General features: G+C 45.4%; 1 protein-coding gene across 1 annotated transcript in view; it reads right to left on the bottom strand.

Moving 5' to 3' along the window:
• MTUS2 (microtubule associated scaffold protein 2) overlaps nt 1-22,890 on the bottom strand; it is a 319,840-nt gene that overhangs the window by 21,385 nt on the left and 275,565 nt on the right. The window contains exons 9-10 of the mRNA XM_056328035.1: nt 10,544-10,610; nt 3,510-3,724 (exon numbers count right to left, since the gene is read on the bottom strand). Of these exons, the coding sequence (XP_056184010.1) occupies nt 3,510-3,724; nt 10,544-10,610 (282 nt within the window). The remainder of the gene's footprint in view (nt 1-3,509; nt 3,725-10,543; nt 10,611-22,890) is intronic.

Genomic DNA, 22,890 nt, shown 5'->3' with positions numbered 1-22,890 from the left:
TTGAGGTGAGCAGCTCAAGCGAGAAGGCAAACCAGGATCGCAGCCTTCACTTTGCAGTTTTGCCCTTAGCTGCAAGGAGATATGAGAGATATTGGGATGCATTGGCACACATGACTGGTTTGTGAGGAGTTTGGCTCTCATGCTCTGCTATGCTGAAAGAGCTGCCTCACCTCCTCAGAGAGCGCCAAGCCTCCAAAACCTTTCAACTATGTATCCAAAGAAAAGACTGCTATCTAAACTAAACAGTGACTACAGCAAAACAGTGTGGAAGACTAGGTTGTGACTGGAAACCACGGCAGAGGGATGACTAACTTCCATATTAGACATGTGGATACAGAAATATATGCAGATCCATGGTTAAAAGGATTTAGCTTTTGTTATTGCCTTCATGAACGCAAGCTTAAAGTCCCCCATGCAGATGGACAGCTCAAGGATGAGGCTCACATCGAGGGTAAGAGCTCTTTAGCTCCTGGGTTAGGTACCTCTGCCCTAACACCGGCTGGGACGAGCACCAGCTCAGCAGCAACAGAGCTGAACGACGCCAGTCCCTTGAGCAGGCTTGCTTCTTTTGTTATGCTCTAAGATCTAAGCTGGGTGCTTCTCCTCTTCCTCCAAGCAGGAGAAGGGAGAATCAGAGCGTGCCAAACCCTTTGGGTCAGCAGCGGTGAGGGTTCCTTATTCCTCATGCACCTCGGTTCCTAGACAGAGCTCTCCTTTTCCTTGGCCAAGAAACATTGCTGGTGAGCAGCTTTCCAACCTGGCCTGTCAGCCTCTCCAATCCAAGAGCATTTGACACAGGATGGGTGTATGGCAGAGTAGGAATTCAAAGGGAAAACCTGCTAAAACTCATCATGAGATGCTAACGGAACCACAGATTGAAAAGGTGGGCTTAAACTCTAAGATACTGGGGGCACAGCAGCACTTTCAAAGCAGTGGAGAGAAATGTTTACATTATCTTCAGTAATTCAGGGAACAAAGAGCTCTGGAGCAAAGCATAGGGCTGGAGGAGAGAGAACTATCTGCTCCACAGAGGGACAAATTGCTTCTGTGTGATGATTAACAGAATCGCAATAGATGAGAACATGAGAAAAAAAGTATACTTTTAGTCAAGTTCTGTGGTGACCAGTATCACTCTTTCTTGCACTCATCATCTTGAGGAGACAAAACCCACCATCTGTTCTTGTGGTCCTGGAAACTTGCAGAAGTGCTTCAAAGAGCAGCAGAGATAAACTATACACTATCTCAGCAAAAAATTAGCTTGTGGAATAAATTCCTTCACAAATGCTAATGCCTGGTGGTCCAGGAGAGGTAAGGTTTGCAGCTAGAGCGAGTATCTTCTACTAGGCAAACAGACACACTGAAAGAAAAAAGCTAAGGCTTTTGGGAACACCACCACTTTTTCATATCAGAAAGCAAAGCAGAAAATTTGAGGGGCATTGCAAGAAAACCGTCTTGCATAAACTGAAATGATAACTGAAAGACATGGCTCAGTATATGCTTTCTGAATGCTTTCAAAAGCCTTAGAGAGATTTTGAAAATTCTTCTTTAGAACACAAAAACCTATTTGACAGCACCCTCTAATGCATCTTAGAAAATCAATGCACTAACAGAAAACGGGAGGTTGTCTGGGACAAAACAGCCCAGTTACATACAGCCTTTGTGTTACACATTACAAACTGCAAATCAGGAACAACTAGAAGGCACAGCAATTAAAACAGGTAAGAGTCCAGCAAGAGTTCTTCAATGTCCTGCCACTGAAGAGTCAACCCAAACCGCATGGTGCTACGCAGGGCAGCAGGCACTCTGGGGCACAGGCTAGGACGCTGTGTGTCTGTCCAACACAGCTGTCTGACCCACATGTCAGTGAGGACCATGCTGCACCCAGTCCCAGTGTACCACTGGTGTTACACAATTAATCTAACACTGGGCAGCTGTGACATGAATGACATCAAACTGTCACCATCTCAGTTTGTATTTGCACTCCCACCCCAGGAGTGTTTTACAATACAACAAGCATAGGCAGTAAATGGTGTCATTTCCCTTTTTACAAATAGTTGACCTTAAAGACAGTGGGCTGCCATCTCTGCTGTGCTGTGTTTGTGCTCTCCTCTCCTGTGAGCTCAGTGCAGGCTAGTCCCTTTCCGTGGGTCCTGGAGGTGCTTCAGCTGCGGCTGCACAGTGCTGTGCCAGCCTTTACCTCCTAAACGGTCTAAATTAGCTTGGGCCCTGGCTACTGATGGGGCTGCCTTGCTTCTGAGCCCAAAGCTAGTATGGGGCTTGTCTGCACTCTGCACCCACTGCAGTGCCTGCTGTCAGCCCACTCCCTGGGCACAAGCAGCAGGGAGCAGCAGCTCTGGAGCTCCAGGCCACAGCCCCTGAATGCACAATGGAGATACCCTTAGATACAGAGCACGCAGCCATAAAAACTCCTCCTTGACCTTTGGTCACATCCATTCATTCCACAGACTGCACCTGCACTGCACTGTTGCTGCCAATTTACATTGCCTCAGAGTGAAAAAGTCATGCTCCACCACCTCCAGCTGCCCTGAGCATTAGGAAAACCCCCAGGCTGGAGAGAACAATGCTGGCAAACAGGAGGCCTGTTTGCTGGGCTCACATATTACAGATGACTGGCCCTTCCGCACACTAGATGCCTGGGTACCATCCCCACGGCATGTCAAAGCCTGACAGCACACAGTGCAGAGCACACCTGTATGTGGCGGATACTTGTGTGAGAAAAGCCATCATGAACCGTGGTGTGGGGTAACGGGTAAGAGCTGCAGCTGGAAAAATCAGAACTGTATCCACTTAATGCAAAATGAGAAAAGTCCAGGTAAAGGCATTACGGCCATAATCCAGGGCAGGATGTTCTACCACATCAGATGTGCTCATAGGGGAGTTACGGCATTTGTTCACTCTAGCTGTTAAAAATAAGCTTAAGTAGCTGCATGTGAGAGTATTCCTACCTACATACAGAAAGCAAAGCAAGGAGAAGCACTTGGGACATACAACCTAAGAGATTAGACTGAATGATGGAGCAGAAATCAGCGAACCTGGGTTGTATTACCTGCTTGATATTTAGGCTATATATTGCATGGGCCCTATTGCTTCCCTGTACAGCCTTTAACTAGCATTACAAACAACAACAGGCAGGGCTCTGCTGGCCTTACCTGTGTTGAGCAGATTCTTGTTCAACCCTTGGTTTCATACAAATTGACTACAATGGGTGGGCTGGGAAGCAAGTATGCACGGGGAGCAGAGCTAGTCTTAATATTGCTGTTGTAAAACATCTGGAAGCATGCGAAGACAAGACATGGCAATATAATGTACTACTATGTAGAAATACCAACAGGAATAGAAGGGAAAAGCAGTAAAGATAGTCAAGAATATTTTTATCCAGTCATCAGTTTGTTACCAGTGTCTACATGCTGCAGCGTTCAGTATGTGTTACCTGAACCCACTCAGTACTGGCATGGTCTGCTCTTCAAAGGGAACAGGAGGAGACTGACCTGATTCTCATGATGCAATTTGACTTGCTCCAGCTGCAGTCTGTGCTCCTCCTCCAGGCTCTTCTTCCTGATGTTGTGCTCCTCCTCCAGGCACTGCTCCAGCACCTGCAGCTCCTCCTGCTGCTCCCTTTGGAGCTGCTTCACCCTCTCCTCAAAGGACCTCTCCAACTCCACCTTCTCGCTCTGCAGTTTCATCCATTTCTCTGTATTGAGGACTATGGAGACATGACCATCAGTCAGGCTCTGAACTCCTTGGGAGCAAACAGTGGCATCAGATCTGTTGGTATAGCACTGAGCACAGTGGCTCTCGCCAGCTCTGGGGCTCCCATGAATCTCAGCCATCAAGCTCTCGTTGTTGCTTCTCTCTCTGTCCCACTCTCTCTCACACACACATACACGCATTTGTTTAAATAGAGGCACTGGCAGAGTATGCAAAGACCATGTAAAAATGGGATCTGATGAAGTATAATAATAATCATCATCATCATCTGGGAACTCCGAGGACCTGCAGGGTGACTGGATGTCCCCTCCTGGCCAGCACAGTCTTGGATCCAAAAATCAAGACTTTGTGGCTTTTACTTTACCTTGGATATAAGAAACAGCATGTGAGACAATCACTTGACACAAATCCTTTCAACTGGGATACAAGATTTTTCTTACCTCCTTCTCACAAGCCATAGTCCTGGCTAAGTTCCCCACTTCCAGCAATGTGCCAGAAAGGCAGAAGCTGCCTGGGCTGTCTAGGCACATCCTGTGCCCGGTATGCAGGGGGTGTGATTGCCCACTTGAGCAGGAGGAGATGCATCTCATACATCCCATCTTCCAGCTGTTAGAAGCTGCTCACCCCATAAACCTGTATTTCGCACCAGATCCATCAAGGATCTCTTGAATTCATTAATGCACACTTCTTAAAATATTTTTATATTCAAACCACTATCTTGTGTGCTTCATGGAATCAGAGAGTGCAAATGAAAGGCTGATGCTGAAGGCAATCAGAAAATGTGAAATTTGTACTCTTGTGAACTAACCCCGTGACCATGTCTCTGAATTTACAACCATGTCTACAACTGGTTTCAGAAGCTGTGACTCCAACAGTTCCACCGAGTCAAGGATACTCAGTCTATTTCCCCATTTTGTTCCTCAGCTGTATCGTTCCCCAGGTCCCAGAACAGCAGTGTCACAAACACTGTATCCTTGGACTTTTGCTTTCTTAAGAATGGTTTCAATCAATCCAGATACTGAAGACCTGATGCAATTTGGAAAAGGTCAGCCAGACTACATTTAGAGAGCAAGTTTGCTCACTTGTAAAGATCCAACAGGTAAGAAGCGATTAAAATCATCATGACCATAACACTCAGAAAAACACTAGAGAAGAAGAGATTTTTTTTAATGGCACTACTAGAAGTTCTTTCAGATTTAGACCCATAGCTGGTTTCAAAAAATTACCACCTTTTAAATATACCATCTATATTAGCCAGTCATCCTTCCTTTGCCTTTTAAAATGCACGTGCCACACACAGACCAATATGGCTTTGTGAATCACTGAACTGGAAGCAGCTGTTTCCCTGGGTAGACAACTTCTGAATGTTTCAGAAACATATTTATCCTACATATTTGCTCAATATCTGGCAAAAAAAGCCAAACGCATTTTTCTGTCTCTTTCTAATATGGTATCACTCAGGTAATTTTTTTCAGGATAGGATCAATTTGTCAGATTTACCTATTGCTGTGACCATGGGTCATGTTAGGTGCACCCATGTGAGGTAGTTTGGCCACCAGAGCTAACCATGTCTTTCCCCACACAGCTATTTTTCACCCTGTTTAGAGCCCTGCTTCCACATTTACTGGATAGTAATACCCAGACTTGCCCAGTATGCCCAGACAAACGTCACTACTGGGGTCCTGTTCTGATCCTAATGTTTTCTGGAACACTAAGAGGGACTCTGCGTCCCTTTCAAGCTCTCTGCTTCTTACAGAAAGAGGGAAAGCAAGCCTGAATCGGTGAGCTCAGCGCCGCAGCAGTGGCCCATAGAAAGCTTTCCCACCTGCCTCATACCCAAAATGGAACAGCGCAATTTATACGGTCATTAGCTGAAATGTCTCCTGGCAGTTTGGATTATAGCTCTAAACCCTCTCTCTTGCTTTTGTATTTTTTATTTCCTCTGACATACAAACTGATCTCAGAGCTAGAGGACAAGGGGTAGTGCTTGCAGCTCTGTGTTCAGTAGAATTCAAGCTTACTCAAGCTTTAAATTGGAGCTGTAATGAACCTCATGTCTCTCCAGCCTCTCTAATGAGATTACTCAGCTCACAGGGAGGGCTGGGCGACAAAATGACATGCTCTAACCAAAAGAAATTCTATCTGAAAAACTTTCTGCAACCTGAAAGAAAATATTCACCTCTTGCAAATCAAACCCTGATGCAGATGCAAAATAGAGGGAAGGGGAAAGCAAGGAAAGAGTGTCTGCATGGCATGTTCCCACACACCCAACAATGATACAGGAGGCAGAAAACGAGGCCATTGCCCAGTAAATTTGCCCTATACTGAATATCAAACACTTCTTATGAGAAGAAGTGATCCCTACCGCAGCCTCCCAGACCAAGAAAATGAGGCCAAGGACTGAAGTGATGAGGAAAGACTGAATCTCTTCTTAGGCAGGAGATGGATCTTTGGGCCTGGCTCTGCTGGGGCACGAGTAGCAGAAGGTGACACTCATGCAGCCCAGGACGAGGTCTGTGGCTCCCTTACCTGGCTGGGGAGCAGGAATCAGTGTGGGAGAGCCTGCCTAGCTGGAGCCAGTGCTTAATCAGCTGTGGCTTCAGCAGGTGGTTCTGGTGAACCAAGCTGATTTGACTCCAGCAGGGCCCTGACAATAGATGCCTGAACAGAAGACCCACTAACGTTGCTGGGAAACTGAATTTTACTTTCAGACATTGTGATATGGGTACTGTAGAAGCGATCTTCTAGAAAAAAAAAAAAAAATCACTAAGGAAAGTTATATAAATGTATTGCTGACATGGAACAAGACAAACAGAGCACAACTGCTATCAGTTGCTATCCAGGGGAGTTACACCCTGGTTCTCTTTTTCCTTCTCTGTAGGTATTTCAGTTGCTGCTTACAGACTGGAAATGACTCTGATGTAACATGGCATGTCCCAGGATGACAGCGTGCTGGGTTAAATGAGAGCAGCTGCCATTGCTGCCCTACTCCCCGAGCACTGAGTGGTTTTTACAATGTGCAACAGATGAGCAAAACTCATTTCACACCGGGCTGGGAAGGTGAGGGAAAGGGAGATGTCACTAAAGGACAGATCCTCCCACACAAACCCAGGCTGAGCCACAGCCCAGCCTTCCCAGCCCTGGCACCTTGCATTTGGGGGAGCAAGTCTCACGGGAACTGGGGGGCCGGTGTCATGTGGCCTCACAAAGGGACCATCTGCTTCTGACATGACAAATAGACTCTTCCCCTTGCAGATCCTACTCTTCCTCCTGACCCTTGGCCACAGATTCACAGACAAATCACAGCCACCTCACTCAGGTTAAGGATCCTCTGACTAGGAAGCATATCCAGGAGGAGGTGGCACACAGGCTTTGGCTCCCAAACTCTCATGAACACAGATAATGCAAATTTTAAACTTGACATCTGATTGTCTTCCATTCATCTAGGGTTTTGTGTATCTTCATACCTCCTCTGAACTCATTTCAAAAGCCATTTGCCTGATAGCAAAGGAGCAGGTAATTCTGACATTTAATTTCCATTAGTTCGAAGGGAAACAGCTGGTGTTCAAAACCTCTTTATTCCAGGAGTCTAAGTGTTGCAGCTGAAAAGTGCTTATATTTATAATTTATAACGACGGGTGTCTTGAATGTAGAATGATTGCTTGTCATGTTTTCTAGCCTTGGTATTTCTACCAAAATACATGTGCAAATCTTACTGCATAAAATAACAAGTCCCTCAGCATTTATAGAGGCCACATTCCTCCTCAGGGCTGGGAAAGGAAAATCACTTTCCTATTTCACTGCACGCTGGTTTCAGATAGGTGCGATACTTCACAGCAGTGCTGGGGGTAAAGGTGGACGGTGTTATCCGAACCTAAATATTTTGCCTGGGTCCAGAAGGGTGCAGGTCCTTAGGCTGTTTTACACAATGCTCCATCACTGCTATTGCTTCAGCAGCGGTTTTATCTACCAACAGAGGCTTCCTTAAAAATATATTTTGACTTTCCTGAACAGTGGATTATATCTCAGTTTCATTGATTTGTACAGCAGAATCCTGCAGTTTCTGTTGAAGCTAACGAAGACTGTGTGCTTTCAAAACCAAGCACATTCAGCACCTCAATCATAATTCTGAATTAGAGCTATTGCCTAAACCACTAAATGTACATACTGCTTGCATCAACCCTGGCTAGTCCAGCCCTGTTTTACTGATTCATCCAGGTATTTGCATCAGTGAGTCTGACATGGTGAATTTACACATGAGAAATCAGGAATTTCTGACCAACACCCATGCTGTTTAACTGCACTGGTTATTTTTAAATTAATGAGACATTACTAACTAAAATGACCAAGACAAGTCAGAACTACAGCTTGGTTATAGTCAAAATAACATGCTCCGTAGACTTTCCCTGTATTTCTTCACAGAATCACCTATGATTGCTGCTGTCAAATAAATGACTGTTTCATTCTTTACCTGCAGAAAGCTTGGTACAACATGTACAATATTGTACAACATACAGATTCATCTGACAGTGAGACCAGAATAACCTTCCTATAGTGCAGGCAGGCTGCTTATCTCCAGTAGCACCCACAGCCCCAGCTTGCACTGCTTTAGAGACAGCAAAGAACTGCACTAATGAGAAATGCTCTCATGCACATGGCATTTCACCTCGTCCACAGATCTGAAAAATGGGTTGCTTCACAAAATTTAAATTTATAATTTTGTTCCAAGGGAAAACAGACTACCCAACAATTTTTGAATTACACTAAAAACCATAAATATTCACCTTCTATATGAATGGATACATACCAGGATATGTACTGCTGATGAATTTTTTCACATGTTGCTGGGGAGCAATACCTGCACATGTTCATCTTTTTGTCCATCTCTGCTGGGATTCCTTCTACCTGGGTATGTTGCATCTCAGGGTTGCATGGAGGGGATACCTCCAACAAGCATGACAGATCACCAGCTACCCCTGTTGCTCCTAAGCAGCCTCTGCTCAGCATCTCAGTGTTTCCCAGAGTGGTGGCTTGCTCAGGAAGAGGTGGCCCGTGATGGTTCCTCTCCAGCACACATGCCTACTGGACCATTAAGCAAAGGACTATCCCACACCATCTTTCCCTTCTTTGAGAAAGAAAGCACATACATATCTATGGCTAATCTGCCTTCTGAAGCAGTACAGCTCAGCTGAGACCTCAGACTGCTTTTCTGAAGCATTTGGGATTCTTACCAAAACTGTCTCCATGGACTATCAGGACCCAGGTTTGTGCGGAGGAGGTATTAACTGCTGCATGCACAAGAGCAATGGCAAGGGCAGGCAGCACAGTGATCTCCTGTTACTGAACAGGCTGCTCTGGGACTCCCAAACAGGCAGTCAGTCATATCCTTGGCAAAGTTCTCTAGCAAAGCCACCAGTGATTTGTATCCACCTCAGCTGTACAAACATGGTGTAATGGAAGCAGAGCTGCTCTTTACCTCCAGCCCTGTATGTCCCTTTCCTTCCCATGTCACCACCACCTACAAAAGCACTCATGAAAATGAGCAAACCCAACCTGCTAGAAAGAGGTAGGGCTTTCAAATGAAAGGAGGGTATTCAATGGAAAGCTTCATATGTGCCCTGCCTAAAGAATGTACCACTGGCAACCACTCCTCTGTAAGAGCTGTGGAAATGCAGAGGATGGATGAAGGCAGGCATCAGGGAATAACTAGAAACACTGTTTTGCTATTGCTGCAGTATCCTTTGGCTGTGGGGACAATAAAGCTCTCTATGAAATGATGATCAGCCAAAAAATTTCAGAGGGGCACAGCAGGGAGCACAAGCTGTTGGGCATCAGAAAAGGGCTGTGCTCAGCTTTTCTGCGGTAGGTTGTCACAGGCAAGGTGAACACGAAGCACAGGGAGGATCTGCAGTTCTACTTGCCTTGCAGGGGTTTGGCCTGTGCTCCCCCTTTGCAAACCAAGTCACCCTCCCACCACACGGCACAATCTCTGCTTAGTGTATGACCCAGCAATTGGGGTCCCCCATGCAAAGAAATCTGAGAGGTTCCCCCTGTTCACAGCTCTAGTCATCAGTGGTTCCAACAACTTTTGATGCTCAGGGTGTCCCCTGCGCCAGTGGTCCTCCCTCCAGGTGCCCTTCCTCCTCTCTATTTGCCCTGGAGTAGATGAACTCAACATCACACCCATTCTGGGGAGATTTAAGCCCAGAAGAGCTCAGAACTGGCTGCAGCCAGTGCAAAAGCCTATCTTCTCTGTCAAGAGTTGCAATGTCTTTACACCATCCCTGTCTTTCCTGTCTAGATCAGAAACCAAAGAGGGTAAGCGGTGCATGCAGATACACAGAGAATACTGAATGGGACACATTGCTTTTGTTGTCTTTCAACCAGGAAGAGACCTTAGAGATATTAATAAGCAAGTTCTGAGCTTCATATCCTTAAGTTTGCAGCTGAACTGCCAAACATGCAAACGTACGTAAGTGAGCAATGCATTCCCAGGCACCATGCACCACAGAGGTCCCAAGTTCCCACTTCTCATCACACTGTGCTTTCTCCTTGGAAGTGGTGGTACATAGTCTGAAAACGGAAGCTATGGATTTATGAAGAACAATTTGTCTAGTAAAGATAATGTGTGGTGACGGTCCCATCTCCACAACAAAGAGGTAGAATCACAGTTATCTGCAAAGCCACAAAACCCCTTGACACTGGGCTTCAGAAAAGACTTCATCACACGTATGCACGTTCCCCAGGATTAGGGCACAGAGAATAACTGTGTAAAGTGAGAAAAACATTTTGTTACTTTGCCTGTACTACTTACCAGTTTCATCCCTGATCTTTGCAAGCTCTTCTTCTAACTCCTTTATTTTCTCAAAGGTGTTTTCATTCTGTTTGAGGAAAAAGAGAGAAACACGTATAGTCCCCAGGTTTATCCCTGATAAGCACTTTCACATGTTCATTTAGTAAAGCAGATTAGATTGATTCCTCAGATTTTTTTTGGGGGGGTAGGGTGGTGAGGTGGTGGTGGGATTATAATGAACCCATTCCATTTTCAGATCAGGCTTAGGAGCCATGACTCACTGGCTACAAATACCTGGTATCTCTATAAATACAGGTACACACACTCATGTACAGGACAGCACAGAATACTCTATTTACTCATATGGGTCTAAAAGGACATTTTTATTTTTTTATCATTTTTTGTTCTATCTGTGTACCATATATGGCTGGACTGCATGTACAAGATGGTTTTCTTAATTCTGTGAAAACACTTGCATCTATTGATGCCTGCATTTAACCACCTCTAAACATAGCGATATGGTCATGCAGTCAAATTTGCCAAGCAGATTACTGTACTTACACCGTTCTAGGCATGGTGGACATACCCATAGAAACACCACTGATGGCCTAATGTTCATGCCTATTTACACATTTATTTCTGGTATTTTATTGTCTGTAAAGAAAAAGAGCTCTTTTCCTCAACTGTCTCAAAAGAAATCCGAATATTTAAGGAATTAAAACAGATGAGTTGGCCAAAGGAAAATTTAAACATATTTACATTAACAATGCTAAGGTGTTATTACTAAAATGCAAGGACTTTGACAGCAGGTATCTTTTGAGTGCTGTGCAAACTGACAGAGAAAAGCCTCAATAAAATCTATTGGAGTTTGGTTTAGTACAATAAATCCCAGCATAATGATTCGAAGCATAAGGGCACTTTAAATTGGAATGTGTCCTGAATCACATCAGGAAGAAGACAAAGAACATACCATGCTGGGAAGATCATTAAAGATTAGGAAAACTAGATCAGCCTACTATAAATTTGTCCCAGGTTAGAAAAGGCCAAGAATCTTTAAAGGACACTACAAAAACCCTAATATTTAAGAGAAAAAGCAGTGTAGTGGCAAATGGAATTATAAGCAGTCCTAGAAAGTAAATCTTTCAGTCATAATCAAGCAAGGCTAATAACAATCTAGGGCATAGAAAAGATTAGTTCAGCAGTAAGATACACAGCAGATAGGATAGCAGATTAGTTTTGTCTTACCAAAATGTAAATGGAAAAAATAAATATTTCAAAGCTTAATGTTTCTCTTTATTTTTCCGGCATCTAATTTTAAACTGTTAAGAGAAGTAACACAAAAGCTTTATTTTTGCTAATACCAGGAAACCAGAATCTGGAATTTAAATTAATCCTTTACACACTGCTGTTTTGGGATGATTTCTATCAGATCCAAGGGAGACACTTTCTGGAAAGTTTTGCTGTAAATAGAGTGATAAAGTGAGCTCAGTTGAGATCCTTGGGTGCTTAAGGAGACCCAGGCGATGTGGGAATCTTTTTTACTCAGTTATGGGAAGAAGCCAGGCACGCAAGGCTGGGCTCCTCCAAACAGTCAGCTCCGTACTCTGCTGAGTAATGCACAGGGTGTTGTGTGCCAGGACTGCAGAGTCCCCAGCCCTGACCAACTGCATTAGGCTCAGAATAAAATGCAGTGGATTGTTCTGTTGCTTTTTGTTGGGGTTTTATTATTATTATTAAGTAATTAAAAAAAAAAAAAAGGTGTGGATGAATATAGCCTTGTACGTTAAAAAAACATAGCCCTTCACACAGATTCCCAAACCAGCCATCTTACAGAGATAAGGTTTCCCCTTTTGGAGAATATCACTGCATCTGCCCGTACCGTCTGTTTAACTCACTGGAGTAATTTTAAGAAGTGTTCTTGACAGATTGCCAGGACTGTTGCCCTTGAAGGTGTGTGCACAGGGATATACTGGATATGGGGCTTGCAGAAGGAAAGCACCCACTCAAATTACCAGCTCCTACTACTTGAAACAAAACCCATTTAAAGCAAGAGAGCTCTGTACAAATCATTGCCAGCACCTACAGATGAGCAGAACTCAGTGGGATTGTTACTATTCTACTTACATAAAGAATTAAAAGAGAGTAAAAAAATTACAACCTAGGAAAAAGAAGTTGTTAAAATGTTGATCCTCCATAAGAAATATTACAGAATCCTTTTTTTGCATTATGTTTTATCTTAGATAAGGTTTGTCCTACCCTTGAGGACACTTGGTGGGGAGACTCTCTCCAAAAGAGTGGAGAATCACTATGGTACCAGCTTAAAAATGCTATCCTAGAACCCAAACTTCAGCATGGACACCACCCCACCAGGAGAGCGGACCTCCTGGCTGTCTCCCACTATGCTGGGGCCATGGTTTCCAGAGCAGCCTCTGGGGCTATCTCGAGCAGCTGGTGTTGGCACAGCTTAGGTGGCTTCCCTGTCACTTGCTTGTCCTGCCAATACTTCTTGCATTGTATTTTATTTTGGTTAGAGCTTTCGGACTGCTCTTTGGGACCTTGTATTTATGTTTCCTGGGAGGTCAGATGTGCAAGGGTTGCCCTCAGTGCCAAGGTCTCAAGTAGTCCCTCTTTCTCAGAGGGTTCTTTTAGAGAGCAACAGCACATGAGTCCTTATCTTTCTCTTCTGCAAAAGAGGCAAGGTGTAGTTTTGGCTAATCATCATACCAGCCTTATGGTCTCCTGGGTGCATGGTGAACTTATAAATTCCTGACATTTTGTGTTATTGCAACCTGTTTTGTCAGCGTAACACAGTTGGTTTGGACTGCCCATGTTCCTGCTACCAGTGTAAAACATGACATTAACACAAAATGAAAAAGCCCCTCTTGTTATCATCAATGTGGCTCTGCAGATAACCAGCACTTCAGTGTCAGCGCAGCCAGGAAATTGGGAATGCCAGAACTTAGGGAAAAAAGCATTACAGCAGAGCAAAACTGGATCTGACAGAGAATGTAAAGCTCTCAGGTCCAATGCTGAGATTCATATAGATCCAATGTCAAAAAATCAAAGCAGTTAGGAAATTCAGAAACGCATGAGGAAAAATCCCCCAAAACAAAGCTGTAAGAAACCAAATTAACAGGATATCCCATTGAATTAAGATTTGTTAAAATTTATCTCAACAAAATACTTGAAAGAGAAGACAGGGTAAGCAGGAACCTTTCCTGCCCTCCCAGAAGTTTTGTTTCTAACAGACTCAGCATATCAAAGGATCTCAGTAGGTGTCCTTTACTAGGCCACCAGTTAGAGTCAAGCCATTGAGGGTTAGTGACTAAGGGCCAAATCCAACCTAGGTTTAAAAAGGCTCAGCAGCCATGCTAGTGACACAGCTGTTTCTAGTGGGTGAAAAGGTCAGAGACACTGTAAGAAGATTGTGCAGATATGCAGCATTTCAGTGAGGCAGTTCAAGCAAGGGAGAAAAAAACCTGCTTCAATGTGATTTGGGGTTAATTTTTTCTGGCCAAAATGTGAAAACAAAACAGTGGGGTTTGTGCCCACTGTTGTATTTATTTTTCAGGTACTTTTAATGGATGCTGGATTTCATTGTTGCTTGGAAAACTGATGAGAGAGGTCTTCCATTGGCTGCATTCCAAGAAATTACTCTGATACTGAAGTAATTTTCGTAAAAATAAAATTACACTCATGATGGAGATGAAGGAAACTTTCTTACTCATACCTATAATCTACCATACAATGATTAAGTCCCATGTCTGGAATATGTCCCATCTCCTCAGACAGAAAATAAATAAAACAGAACAAGTAGAATAGTATGTTTGCTCTGTGCTTAATATTCAACTGCTCTGTTGAATAGAAGACACAGTAGCAAGTCTTTTTCCTATCATCAGCTTTATAGCATACAGACCTCCCAATATTTCTTTCGTGAAAGGCTCAATGTCAGATTGCATTTCAGCAAGTGAAACAGACAACAAAATGCACTGATGTATTCTCCATTCAACTCAACACTCCCTGAGGACAGACTGAGGTATGATGACTTGTATTGGTGCAACATCCAAGCAGCTCCAGAAGAACTAGCAGGTAGTCAGGTAGGTAGGCAGAGAGGTAGGAAGGAAGGAGGAATTAATCTAATTAAATAACAGTTAACTTAGCAGTGGAGTTCAGGAAACATCTGCACGGTTTAGATATAATTGCATATGAGGACCTGGAAAAATAACTTGGTAAAAGATGCCATGACACAGGCCTGAGGATGGGCAAGATGCTGGTCTTGTCTGAACAGATTAAGAAGGGAAGTAGTGATGAAAACTTGGGGCTGGAGGCTGAACAGGGCTTTGAGCAACCTGATCTAGTTGAAGATGTCCCTCCTTATTGTCGGGGCGAGGCTGGACTAGATGACCTTTAAAGTTGCCTTCCAACCCAAAGTGTTCTATGAAGGGCTCTGCTTTAGTTGCATGGAGCTTCAGCCAACAGGTAGACATCCTCAATGAGACACTGTCAGGGAGACAGGTCAAGATTTTGCTTTGGACCAGGAATAACTGTGGGATGGGGAGGCAGAGTTGAGGTTTTCCTTACAACATCTCTCCTCTGAGAAATGCAAAGTACCTGAGAGATACTAATTCATTAGACATACTAATTAGTTAAACCTCCAGGTACTTTTTAACAATAGGTAAGTAATAGTAGATCCACTGCAAAAATGGGTCAAATCAAGCAAGGAACATCAGAAAATTGCCCAGACCCACATAGGAAGTCAACTGCAGCTAGGAAGTAAACACAGGAGCCTGGAGTTAGCTCCCCAACTTGACGTGTCTCTCCTCCCTGCAACTTATGCTTGCATATACTCTGAGGTCCAAATATATGTACAGTATCTCCACAAACACTTCCCAATTCTCTATGATACCTCCTAAAACTATGCACTGCACACAGATTCTCTGTGGCACTTATTATTAAAACTGCTCCTTCAGAATAGCTTTTCTGTATCCAATGCATTCCAAACTAAAAAAACCCCAAACAACCCAAACCCAAAAACAAACAAAAAAAAAACAACAACCCAAAACAAAACCAGAAAAAAAAAAACACACAAAAAACTTGACCTGCAAATGGTGCTTGGTTACTGTTGTGCTTTATTCAGACTTCCCTGGGGCAAGGCCTTATATTATCACTGGAAAGAGAATCATATACATTGGAAATTCTCTTGTATGAATACATATCTCAGACAATACGTGTAGAAACAATAACTGAATCCCACTGCAGCTGAGGAAGCTGGTGAAGAGTGCAGAGAACAAGTCTTGTGAGGAGCAGCTGAGGGAACATTGTTTAGCCTGGAGACAAGGAGGCTGAGAGGAGACCTTATCGCTCCTTACAACTACCTGTGTAGCAAGGTGGGCGTTGGTTACCTCTCCCAAGTAACAAGGGATAGGACAAGAGGAAATGGCCTCAAATTGCCCCAGGGGAGGTTTAGATTGGATATGAGGAAAAATTTCTTCACTGAAAGGATTGTCAAGCTTCCCAGGGAAGCTGTGGAGCCACCATCTCTGGAAGCATTTAAAAGACATGTAGATGTGGTGCTTATGGACATGGTTTAGTGGTGGACTTTGCAGTGTTAATGGTTGGACTCGATGATCTTTAAGGTCATCTCAAACCTAAATGATTTTATGATTCTATGCTGTTCAAAATAACCTAGTGTCTTCCTTCAAAAAAGAGGTGGTTTATACTGCTGTTTCAATTGTACTGGTTATCAGGTAATCCAACCTCATAGCAGTAAGTTTACAAGCATCTAGATATCCCCCAGTGACTGTACTTTAACAAGTTTTATATTAAGCTATACATTTTCTCTTAACCTGGTTAGCAGCATATCTCAAGCTATATTTGAACATATTTTTAGGTGAATGGGAGATACTATCAGCTTTTCATTAGACAGAGTATATGAGTATTTTAAAAAGCCAAACTCTAACAGAATATAATGCACAAGCCTGTGTTTCTGCCAAGATATTTTCTATTAAGCAAATTAAATGCATATGTTCATTCTCTCCCTCTTCTGTGCATACTTAAAATCCAGGCAAATTTCCAGAAGAATAGCGCAAAAAGCAATGTGTTAGAAATGTCCCACAACTTATCTCACACATGCTGTTCTGCTACCTGTAGCTATGTACTTACCTCTGCACTCACATTTGTTACACAACACATTTTGGTGCCTGGGAATTTGATTTAGATTCACCCTGACACAAGAAAACAAGTAGTTTTACCTTGTTTCACTTCCTCTAGACTGGAAAATCAATCCCGTCAGAAAGGCTAGGTGAAACCTTGGGACACTAGAGGGTGAATAATCTCTCTTCAAACTTTAAAACTCTATGCAAGTTTCCTTTATAATTTGTACCCCACCTGGTTATTAAAAACATATGAAAAGCATAGCAAGGAATCAAGCTGACTGTTACTACGGAAGGTGCCAGCAGTTCCTCCTCGGTTCGAGAAAATCCAAGCCTTACATTTAGACTGCAGGACACAATTATATAAGGCACCGCAGTGCATGTGAAAGCGACAGCGAGACCCGTCCCCGGCGAACCGGAGTTCAGCACACTGCGAGCCGCGCATCACTCCCCTCCCCGCCACCCCGGGATGCACACACCCCCCCGACGCCAGCCGGCAGCCGCAGCACGGGCTCGCTGACGGTACCGGCGACCTTCCTGCCTTCCCCTAAGGCATAAAAAAAGGCAAAAATACCGTCTTGTCCTCGCCCCCCGCGCGGGCAAAACACTTGGAGACGCATTTTCCCATCCTGACGGGACCGCGACCAGCCGCACCGCCACCCGCCGCACCGCCCGCGGCCCCGCAGGGAGGCAGGTGAGCCCCGGGACGTGCCGCTACCAGCGGGGGTTGTCGCGCAGCCCCTCCGAAGGCCGAGCCCGGCCGCCCGGCGACGCATCAGCCACACACGCGGCCGAGGTGCCATCTACTGCGTGTCTGCGCGGGCGTGGGAGCCGGGTGGCAAATCCACAGGGCCAGCACACCTCTTCACACAGCAAAACACTTCGTACACTTTGAAAACTCGTTTGCGATTACGTTCGGTCACAATTAACCCTCATTGGTTCTCACGAGCCTTGTCTCCATTTAAAGGTACAGTGGTCTTTAGTCTCACTGCGCATGTTGGGGGGGGTGGGTGTTGGGGATTTGTTAGTAGGGGGCTCTCTTTGCTCGAGGGTGGATCTGTTGGTGTGCTGAAGAGGACAGGTCCCGCATAGTTCAAGTAATTCTCTGTTTGGTCCATTAATCATTTGGTTCTCCTTGAGATTATCTTATGCCCCAGCTTGACCCATGTGGTCTTATTCCCTCTCCCAAGGCCGTCTTGTGCAACCGTTGGTAACATCCTCTGTCCTCCAGTCTCTCTCCTGTTCTTCACCACAGACATTCACATCACTTCCCTACGTTGCAATTTAAATAACAGAGTGCCCTTCCATTAATCATGTTATCTGCAAGCCGGTCAACTACACATTCTGTAGCTATTCAGTAGACAACTAACTCAATTGTCACAGGCTGTGAAGAAAATTTAGAGCTTAAATATACATGTTAAAACGCATGCATGTTGAGTGGGATTTTTACTTTGGTTTGGTTTGGGGTTTCGGGTTTAATTGCTTGTTGGTGGTGTTCTGAAACTTTATTGAAAGTGCTGGCAGGCTGAGTAAGAGTAGAGAGTAAGAGTCTGACACAAACCGGGAACTTAACTGAGTATTTAAAAGTGATTTAATACAAACTTTTGCTGGAGTTCCTTGTTGCTTCCTACTGTTTTCCAAATCACTTCGTGCACTACCAGTCACAGGAGAAAATACAATTATACAGAAATGCCTGTCTAGAGGGGCACAGACCTAAGCATTTCATTTTTCCTACTGGAAGACAGAGCAACTCAGCATTAAGGTCAATGCAGTTTTTCTGTGTGTTTGGTCACGATTTGGCTTTCAGGAAAATAATGCTTTGAGGTATGATTTAATGAAATAATGATTTCACCAGCGTAGGCATTTGCAGTAGAAATACCAACTTGGCTGTAAGTCATTGAACTGTTTTGCCTCTTTCCAGAGTTACCTTTATTGTAAGTTGTTAGAGGGAAATATATCATGCCAGAGATAACAGCCCGGGAGAGAGAGGTGAGGCTGCTGCAGCTCCATGCCCCAGGTCCAGCCAAAAAAGTGTATTTGCAGTGGACACATGCATACAGACTGGGCATATACACCACATATATGAATACATGCAGGTTAGGGTAAGAGTTATGCAGTGTATATACATATATACGTAGCCAAAACCATACCCCAGCCCTTGAGGATTACAAATGTCTCTTAAGTTTGCTGCAGAGGTCTGTGCTTTTACAAACACGGGTAGGCACCGAGGTCCAGAGGGTAGCGATCTTCCTCGGGATTTAAACAAGCGACCTCAAGAAAAGCCCTTGCCGAGAGAGGAGGGCGACTCGGGATGCTGGGGGGCCACCCGGGAGCCGGGGGACACTCCTCACGGGCTGCAGACAGTCCGGCAACCGGTGTCATGGGCTGCAGCGACCCAACCTGAAATCCCTCGGGGAAAGCAGACGGCTCGAAACCGGTCCCCGTCCCCACGTCCCGCCCTGCGGGCCGGCGTCCCCCGCGGCCGTCCGCCGAGCCGCGGTGCGCTCGCTCCGGGGGTGCGCGCCGGCAGAGCCGCGCAGAGCCGCGCAGCCGCCGTGCCCGGGCCGCAGACCCCGCAGGATAGCCGGGGAGGGCTCCAGCGCGGCAGAGCCGCCGTCCGGGGCCACGACGGCCGCACTGCCCATCACCCTGCCCTGGGGCGGCTTTGGGACCGGGGCGGGCGAGCAGCCGCGCCGGCAGCGAGGCGGGCGATGTTCGAGTTGAAGGCACCATCCGAGCGGCTGCGGAGGAGGGGAACGACAGTGACCAAAGGCTGTGAACGCAGCATGAATATGCCAGTCAGCCAGAGCCGCCTCCCGCGGATCATGTCGGATTTCAGCGCGTTTGGGGCTTTCGCTGCGAAGTTTCAAAACGTTACACCGCTGTCCCTCGCCCCGACACGTTCCTGCCATGGCGGTGCTGGACGTGCCCGGCTCTGGGCAAGCCTGAGAGACCGGACAACCAGTTTTGGGAGAGGCCTGAGCAAAGCGGCGAGCATCGGTGAGCTGGCAAGGGGAGCGGGCAGCCCTCCGCAGGGGTGAAACAGTGACTGCTCAGCGGCTCCGCACTCGCGGATGCGCCTCCGCCGCAGGAGCCGCCGCTGGCACACACTGCCACCCCGGCACCGCACCGCACCGCAGGCATCCCCCGGCGCTCCGGGAGGCGTTGCGGACGACCGGCTTGCAGATAACATGATTAATGGAAGGGCACTCTGTTATTTAAATTGCAACGTAGGGAAGTGATGTGAATGTCTGTGGTGAAGAACAGGAGAGAGACTGGAGGACAGAGGATGTTACCAACGGTTGCACAAGACGGCCTTGGGAGAGGGAATAAGACCACATGGGTCAAGCTGGGGCATAAGATAATCTCAAGGAGAACCAAATGATTAATGGACCAAACAGAGAATTACTTGAACTATGCGGGACCTGTCCTCTTCAGCACACCAACAGATCCACCCTCGAGCAAAGAGAGCCCCCTACTAACAAATCCCCAACACCCACCCCCCCCAACATGCGCAGTGAGACTAAAGACCACTGTACCTTTAAATGGAGACAAGGCTCGTGAGAACCAATGAGGGTTAATTGTGACCGAACGTAATCGCAAACGAGTTTTCAAAGTGTACGAAGTGTTTTGCTGTGTGAAGAGGTGTGCTGGCCCTGTGGATTTGCCACCCGGCTCCCACGCCCGCGCAGACACGCAGTAGATGGCACCTCGGCCGCGTGTGTGGCTGATGCGTCGCCGGGCGGGCAGTGCGCTCCGGCTGTGACAGCAGTTTCTGCCCCCCAGGAGGGACAAGCCTTGCCCGGGCCGCTTTGCCGTCCTGACGGGGAGCGGGGACCGAAGGGGACCCCAGCGCGCACCGACCCGTCTGAGAGGGGGCTCCGCCGAGTTCCGCCCCCGCGGCCGGGCCGGAGGGACACGGCGGTGCCGCGCCAGCCCGGCGGGGGTGGCAGCTCAGGAGCTCGCCGCATGGGCTCCTCGGTGAGTGGAAAAAATCCGTTCTGATCTGCTCCTGGTCTGGGCTTCAGGTTTGCTCCCTCTGCATAAGTCGCCCTATCCCAGGGATCGCATACTTCTGTATGTAGAGGTTTGAGAAGGGAAACTACATTACCTTCTGTTTGCTGAATACACAAAGTCCTGGTTAAAGAAAATTTCCTAGGAAATAATAGGGGTTCTGGTTCCTCCCTCGAGATACCCCTTTGCACTCCTTTAGGATGCATCCTGAAGAACTGGAACTATTTTGCTGGGAATCCCTTAACTAAGAGAAAATTACACAGATACCGTAATCAATGGTGGCCAAAGTACAAGCTGGTTGATGGCAAGAAATGGCCAGAAAATGGGACTTTGAATTATAATAAAATTGCAGTTAACGCTTTTCCGTGAAAGAGTGGGTAAATGGGATGAAGTACCATATGTTGATTTGTTCTTTGCCTTCCATGATAATCAGGAAATGAGAAAGGAATGTAAGCTGTCAGACTATGATCTGAACCGTATCTATGCATTGGCTGAAAGTGGACTAAAGAAGACTCAGAGGTGCTGTTCAGCTTGTGATACTCCCAGTATCCCTGATAAACTCACAGGGGTGTATTACGGGCAATGAGGAGTAGGAGGACATGCAGTAGCTGGTACCACCAATTAGATGAGAAGAGGCTGGTAGCAATTCCCACAAACACTCTCCTCAAATGGAAGAGCAAAATTTCTCACCCATTTCGGGAAGAACTGGGGCTCAGCACCTGGTGATACAGGCACCACTCCGGCAGGCAGCGGGAGTTGAACGTTTGCCGGTGTTTGTACATGTCCCATTTACCAGCTCAGACCTATTAAATTGGAAACAATCAATAGGATTGTATAGAAATAATTCAGATAAAATGTATCAGTTAGGGGAATCAATTGTGCTGTCCTATCTGGAGTGACATGCAAACAGTTAAACACACTTTTTACTCCAGAAGAAAAGCAATTAGTTTTGCCAAAAGCCAAACAAGAGAATCAAAGGCAAAATGGTAATGATGATCCTGCCAGATCTATGCCTAAAACTGATCCAGAATGGGACCCAAATTCTAGTGCTGGGAGGTGAATGAACAAATCAGAAATTGTATCAGAAATTGAGTTTATATGGTATACAGCATAGGGTCCCGAAATCAAAGAATCTGTCAAAGTTACAAGAAGCTAGACAAGGAAATTATAAGAATCCCTCAGCATTTTACAAGAGATTGTGTGAGGCAGCTAGAAAGTGGACTGATTTAGATCCTGAAGATTAAACTAACAGAATGTTTAATATGTTGTTTATTGGACAATTGTCTTCAGATATAAGAAAAAAGTTACAGAAAATAGGAGTAGAAGGAATAACCCTCAATTGATAGAAATAGCCTATAAAGTATATAACAACTGAGATGAAGCAGAGAAAAAAAGAAAAGAAAAAAGATTAAAAGGTCACAAAATGCAGGCTAACTTGTTAGCTGCCATGATTGCTGAGAATTTAATGAGAGATAAGGGAAGAGGTGGAGGATGATATCAAGGAAATATCCAGGCTAGATGTAGAAACCGGGATTGGAATTCTGCATCAGTTTTAGAAAGTTCCATAGGGCCAAATCAATGTGCCTATGCCTACTGTAAAGAAGATGGACACTGGAAAAAAACAGTGCCCAAAAAGAACAGTTCCTCAAGGGGGAAAGACCCCTGAAGCTGATCTGATTATGCTGGGGGCTTCAGATTTAAACTGAAGGGGACTGTGGGAAAATACTAAATTTTCCCCAGCTGATCCCCTGGTTCTAGTTCAGCTGGGGAATGAAACTATTGATTTCTTGGTGGCTACAGGAGCCACATATTCAGTTATAGCTAGTTTTAAAGGTCCTTTAAGTAATAGCTATATGCTGATTGTGGGGTCATGGGAAAGTGAGCTTTGAAACCATTTTTAAAACCAATGGAATGCAAAATTGGAAGTAAAACTGTAACTCACAGATTTCTCTATATACCAGATTGTCCCTTACCCCTCTTAGGGCGAGATCTGTTGTGTAAATTAAGAGCACAAATAACTTTCTCTGATGATGACAATACAGCTACACCTGCCAAAGGTAACAGCTTGGAAGACTCAAATTTGTTTATTAATGGAGAAAAAATGGAGAGATACAAACATCCCAGAGGAAATTTCAGATGCTGTAATACCCACCGTATGAGCAACCAACAGACTTGGAAGAGCAAAGAACCCAGTACTGGTGA

This window comes from Falco biarmicus, chromosome 2 (genome assembly GCF_023638135.1).
Source record: "Falco biarmicus isolate bFalBia1 chromosome 2, bFalBia1.pri, whole genome shotgun sequence".
NCBI classification, from domain to species: Eukaryota; Metazoa; Chordata; class Aves; order Falconiformes; family Falconidae; genus Falco; species Falco biarmicus.
The sequence above is the reverse complement of the archived record's forward strand: the minus strand, read 5'-3'. Positions and strand labels throughout refer to the sequence as shown.